Source organism: Salmo salar, chromosome 14 (assembly GCF_965601325.2).
Source record: "Salmo salar chromosome 14, fSalSal1, whole genome shotgun sequence".
Classification (NCBI taxonomy): domain Eukaryota; kingdom Metazoa; phylum Chordata; class Actinopteri; order Salmoniformes; family Salmonidae; genus Salmo; species Salmo salar.
Window position 1 is genome coordinate 98,914,496 of NC_138304.1, and position 6,000 is coordinate 98,920,495.

At 45.3% G+C, this 6,000-nt stretch overlaps 1 protein-coding gene across 5 annotated transcripts in view; it reads left to right on the plus strand.

Moving 5' to 3' along the window:
- Positions 1-5,485, plus strand: part of LOC106570616 (sorting nexin-13) — a 71,422-nt gene extending 65,937 nt beyond the window's left edge. For all 5 annotated transcript variants that reach the window (XM_045694954.2, XM_045694955.2, XM_082961300.1 and 2 more), the window contains 5 exons: positions 1,083-1,154; positions 1,333-1,478; positions 2,047-2,115; positions 2,238-2,350; positions 2,439-5,485. In XM_045694954.2, the coding sequence (XP_045550910.1) occupies positions 1,083-1,154; positions 1,333-1,478; positions 2,047-2,115; positions 2,238-2,350; positions 2,439-2,674 (636 nt within the window). In that variant the 3' untranslated portion in view covers positions 2,675-5,485. The remainder of the gene's footprint in view (positions 1-1,082; positions 1,155-1,332; positions 1,479-2,046; positions 2,116-2,237; positions 2,351-2,438) is intronic.
- Positions 5,486-6,000: the final 515 nt, after the last annotated feature.

The window sequence follows — 6,000 nt, forward strand, 5'->3', positions numbered from 1 at the left end:
ACTAACCTTATTAAAACATATAGGACTATAGACTAGGCTACATGAGCTGTGGCGCTATGATCTGAAAAAGTCTAGAGAAAAAAAAGCATTGTTTCTTGTCTTAAGCTGGGCATCATTCACTAGTGATGATGCATCATTTGCTGGTGATTAATACATCATTCACTAGTGGTAGATAATGCATCTTTCCCTTGTGGTAGATAATGCGTCATTCCCTAGTGATAGATAATGCGTAATTCGCTACAGATGTGCAACGCGCCACTCGCCAGTGATGGACTAATATTGTCACCCATCACATTATTCTTGATTGGATCTTGTCTTTACTAAATCATATATATGTGTGACATTTTGTTATAATTTAGAATGGACCATTATCATGCACCTGTCTCGAAACAGGGGCAGCGTGAAAAAATACATGTCATCTATGCATTTAAACAGCGAGTGGAGGAAGCTTTTCCCGTGGTTCATTTTCATGCCAGTCAGGTAGGCTATACTCCTGCTGTAAAGAGAAGCAATGTGCTTAATATTAGGAAAGTTGAGAAATAAATATAGTAGGCCTAGCCTATAGAAAGCTGATGGGATCCTCCTCTTTTTAATAGAGGCCATCACTGTCTTCTCACGCAATAGCATAGCCTATAGAAATGTTGCGCAACATGAGCTCATGGGCTCTCATGAAGTGTTTGACTGCGATCATGACTCGTGACCGCCAGTGTTGCGGTAATATGGTCACCGTTAATTCCTTAGTGATGTGGACACAGGAACTTGAAGCTCTCAACCCACTCCACTACAGCCCTGTTGATGGGGGGCTCCTTTCTGCAACAGCCCCAACTTCAACCATACTGACAATACTCTGACCATAATTTACCCATGCTCTAACACTACTCTGACCATAATTTACCCATACTCTAACACTACTCTGACTGTAATTTACCCATGCTCTAACACTACTCTGACTGTAATTTACCCATGCTCTAACACTACTCTGACTGTAATTTACCCATGCTCTAACACTACTCTGACTGTAATTTACCCATGCTCTAACACTACTCTGACCATAATTGAACTCTGTAATGTCTGGTGTCCAGGTACCTCCACTGCTCCCCAAGTCTGACTTTGACCCAGAGCACTGCCGAGTCTCGGCCCAGCTGGACGACAACGTGAGTACAACACCCCCACACACACAGGGACCCACCAGCTTATGGGGCCTCTGCTCTGAAACATCTTCATAAGTGAAAGGATTATAGTGGTGTGACGGTCGCTTTGGCATCGTGTGTGTGTGTGTGTGTGTGTGTGTGTGTGTGTGTGTGTGTGTGTGTGTGTGTGTGTGTGTTCCAGGTGGATGATAACATCCCTCTGCGTGTGATGCTGCTGCTGATGGATGAGGTGTTTGACCTGAAGGAGAGGAACCAGTGGCTCCGCAGGAACATCAAGAACCTTCTGCAGCAACTCATCAGAGCCACATACGGAGACACTATCAACAGGTACCACACACACACACACACACTCATTCATCAGAGCCACATACGGAGACACTATCAACAGGTACCACACACACACACACACACACACACACACACACACACACACACACACACACATTCATCAGAGCCACATACGGAGACACTATCAACAGGTACCACACCACACACACTCATTCATCAGAGCCACATACGGAGACACTATCAACAGGTACCACACACACACACACACACACACACACACACACACACACACACACACACACACACACACACACACACACACACACACTCATTCATCAGAGCCACATACGGAGACACTATCAATAGGTACCACACCACACACACTCACTCACTCACTCACTCACTCACTCACTCACTCACTCACTCACTCACTCACTCACTCACTCACTCACTCACTCACTCACTCACTCACTCACTCACTCATTCATCAGCGCCACAAACGGAGACACTATCAACAGGTACCACACACACACACACACCACACACACACTCATTCATCAGCGCCACAAACGGAGATCTGACTATTGTCTGCCTCTGGTCTCTGCAGGAAGATCGTGGATCATGTGGACTTCATGACAGCTCCAGAACAGGTGGCTGACTACGTCAAGAAGTTCCGGTAACACACACACACACACACACACACACACACACACACACACACACACACACCCCATCAGATCGTTGCGTGTGATTGGTTAGAAAGCCCATCAGTAACTCTGTGGTCCCGCAACTGTGCAGGGATTCGTACTGGCCCAACGGTATCCTGGCCGAGTCTCCACCACGCAGGGACAAGAACATCCGCATGAGGACGAGGGTGGCGGCCAAGACCAACCTATTGGGAATCATGCCAGGTAACACACACACACACACACAGAGTAAACACACACAGACTGAACAAACTTGTTCACTATTAATCAGCCATTTGTTCACCTCTTCCAGATGAGTTGAAGCACATCATCGGGGCGGATACGACTCGTAAGGGAATCCTGCGTGTGTTTGACATGTTCCAACACGGACCAATGAATCGTCGGCTGGTCTACGTGCTTCTAGAAGGATTCCTGGAGACCATGTTCCCTCATTACAAGTTCCCTGAGCTGTTTGTTAAACTGCACTCCCGCTCGCCGCGCACAGCCAGATACACACAGAAAGTCAAGAGCACCTTCCTGAAGAGGTGACAGGAGACTGGAAGTGGGCAGGGTACCAGGTGACACACGGCGTGAGAGAAGAGGGAGGAGAGTTGTGGGGAGGGTGATGAGCTGTTGAGAAGAGGTTAACGTGTGTGTGTGTGTGGTCTCTCGAAGGGATTGTTGGGACCGTCCTAGTTGTTAACTCTGCCCTGCTCTCCACTTCCCCCTACGTGCCTCACAAACACACTCCTGTAGCACCAACAAACTCATTTGGGTTTTATTTGTTTTATTTTTTGTTTTATGCTGTTTTATTGTAGATGTGTCAGACTGGCAGAGCTGCTCTGATATGCCCAGCAGGTGATTTCACTTCCTGATACCAGGCCACGTATACAGAAATACATGTACCGGTATAGAAATAGATTGCTAGTGGAGGGGGGAATATGGCATAGAGGATGCCATGGGTAGTGAGACAGGAAGCGTGATGCCATGGGTAGTGAGACAGGAAGCGTGATGCCATGGGTAGTGAGACAGGAAGCGTGATGCCATGGGTAGTGAGACAGGAAGCGGGAAGGGAAGTGTCAACCACATCCTGTTCTGCAAGGCGTTTGTCACGTTTTGTTGACTTTTGTTCTTTACTTTTTGTTTGTCAATGTGACATCATCATCCTGTCATAATCCTCTAGGACACGAGGAGGCTGAGTTTGATCTAAGTCCACTCCCCCTTTTTAATGCACCCGTCTGTAGCCATGACAACCACAGCTCTAACTGTTGTTTGTTGAGGGGGATGATGGACAGCTCTACTGTGCTTCATGTTAATCATGTGGAAAGCAGAATGAGCGTCTCCCCTGCCGGTGAGGCCTGGGTAAATGTGAAATGGCCCGTTCTAATGGACTGACACAGTCTAATAGTAATCCACTACATTTTGGAATGAGACAGAATGAAATGACAGGCCAGACTGTGAATGTTGCTGTCTGTAGAAGCAACTGTCTGTCGAGTAGAATGTACTCGCTGGGCGTGTGTGTGTGCGCGTGTGCGTTTGTGTGTGCGTGTGTGTGTGTGTGCATGGCAGTAAGATGCAGCCCTCCCCAGTCAGACACTGTGCCAGTGTGGGCCCATACCACTAAGTAACAAAGCGAAAACACACTGATAACCCTGCTTTATCACACTTTCATTCAGAGAAAATTTCATTTTGTGCAATATTTTTATTTGATGCATGAGTTTTTGAATAATTGTATAAAAATTGAAAACTATACTGTTTTGGAAGAATTGTAGGAAAGGTGAAAGAATTCTCCCCCCTTCCCAAAGAAATTCTAACCCTACATTCCGTTGTAAAAAAAAAAATCTACATTTAATTGCAGACTCGTTTTATACGTCTTTTTTTATTATTATTTTTTACTCCTGATGAATGTGGTTTCCATGCCGATGTGTCAACGAGTGATCTAGCCAGTGGAGCTAAAGCCTCTGGATAGGAAGCTATGGGTCATTGGTCTAGAGATATGGTGGGAGGGCTTATTATGCATATGAACCTGTTGATTGGAGAGTGAACAGAAATGATTCACTGTTGTATGAACCAATGACAGGAGAGACTTTGGGTCATCTGTCCAATCAAATCGCAGGAAAGCCATGTTTCTGTAGAATCACTGCTAAATAACGCTTAGTACCGGAGTTCTTTCATTCGCCGAACAGAGCTCCATTTCCACTGCTGCCATTGGATGGAACTGTCCCTCGTCTGCTGTGATTGGCTGGCACTGAACAGCTCTAGACCGTGATTGGCAGTGTGAGGACATGAAATCTGTGCTGTGTGACTTTTAAAAGGAAGTGGATATTTGTCAGCGAACAGGAGAGGTGACAAGGGGAACCCCACAGGACTTCATCTTTAAAGCCTCCACTCTCTCCCATTCAGGATGGCTCGGCTATCGATGTCCACAGGGTTTATCCCATGTCAACACGGTCCTGTGTTGTATTAATCATTAAATGAACGGGGCACAGAATCTAACGGAGGAACACAATATGAGACAACACAGCAAGCATCATGTACATTTGAATGAAGTGTTGCTGTGAAAAGCCGGGATCTCCTAGTACATTATGAATCTATGATAATGAACCGTGTGCATATCTGTGTGCAGTACGTGTCAATAGTGTGCCTAAATGTTCCGTCAACTCTATTTTCATATTTTTCTTTAACAAAAGATAAGGATCAAAAAGAATGTCATGGGCATTTTAGACTGAAGAGAACGCTAAAGACTCTGGAACCAGAGAACGCTAAATACTCTGGAACCAGAGAACGCTAAAGACTCTGGAACCAGAGAACGCTAAATACTCTGGAGCCAGAGAACGCTAAAGACTCTGGAGCCAGAGAATGCTAAAGACTCTGGAACCAGAGAACGCTAAAGACTCTGGAGCCAGAGAACGCTAAAGACTCTGGAACCAGAGAACGCTAAAGACTCTGGAGCCAGAGAACGCTAAAGACTCTGGAGCCAGAGAACGCTAAAGACTCTGGAGCCAGAGAACGCTAAAGACTCTGGAGCCAGAGAACGCTAAAGACTCTGGAGCCAGGGGAAGGTTCTAGAAGCTGGGGTGGTCAACCCTCCTCCTGGAGATTTTTTTTTTCTCCAACCCTGCTCTATTCTAACACACCCAATTTAACCAATCAAGGTGTTGAGGAGGAGCAGCTGTTTAGCAGGACCAGGTGTTTTAGAGCAGGGCTGGAGCAGAATCCTGCTCAGGATGGGTAGCTCTCCAGGAGCACAGTTGGAGACTCCTGTTCTGGGATGTTTTTTTGCATCATGCTTATCAAACTATTCCTTTGGAAATGCTGAACTCAGATCAGTATAACACTAATAATAAAATGGTAACTGACCACTGTGTGGTGTGTGGTGCATGTTGTTCTTCAGCGATTCTCTCTCTTTCTCTCTCTCTCTTTCTCTGGTTCTTCACACTCTCTATTCAATTTCAATTGAAGGGCTTTATTGGCATGGGAAACATAAGTTAACATTGCCAAAGCAAGTGAAGTAGATAATAAAAAATGTAAATGAACAGTAAACATTATACACACAACATTATACACAAGTTCCAAAAGAATAAAGACATTTCAAATGTCATATTTGACCCTTGCTCTGTCTTCCTCTCTCCCTCTTCATCTCCCTCTCTCTCCACTCACACACTCCAGTTAGCATCAGCAGGAGCTCCTGTTAGCAGCTTAACATGGTTTAGGACAGGGTTTCCCAAACTGGAGATTTCATTTTCCCTCCCCCAAGTTTTATTTTTTTATTGTTGGACATTAAAAGACTGTAAAAACACCAGCAAAACAGCTCCAATGCTATTTAAATTAATAATTTGTAAAATGTTTTTGGGCTTCTTGTGGTCAATTTGCAG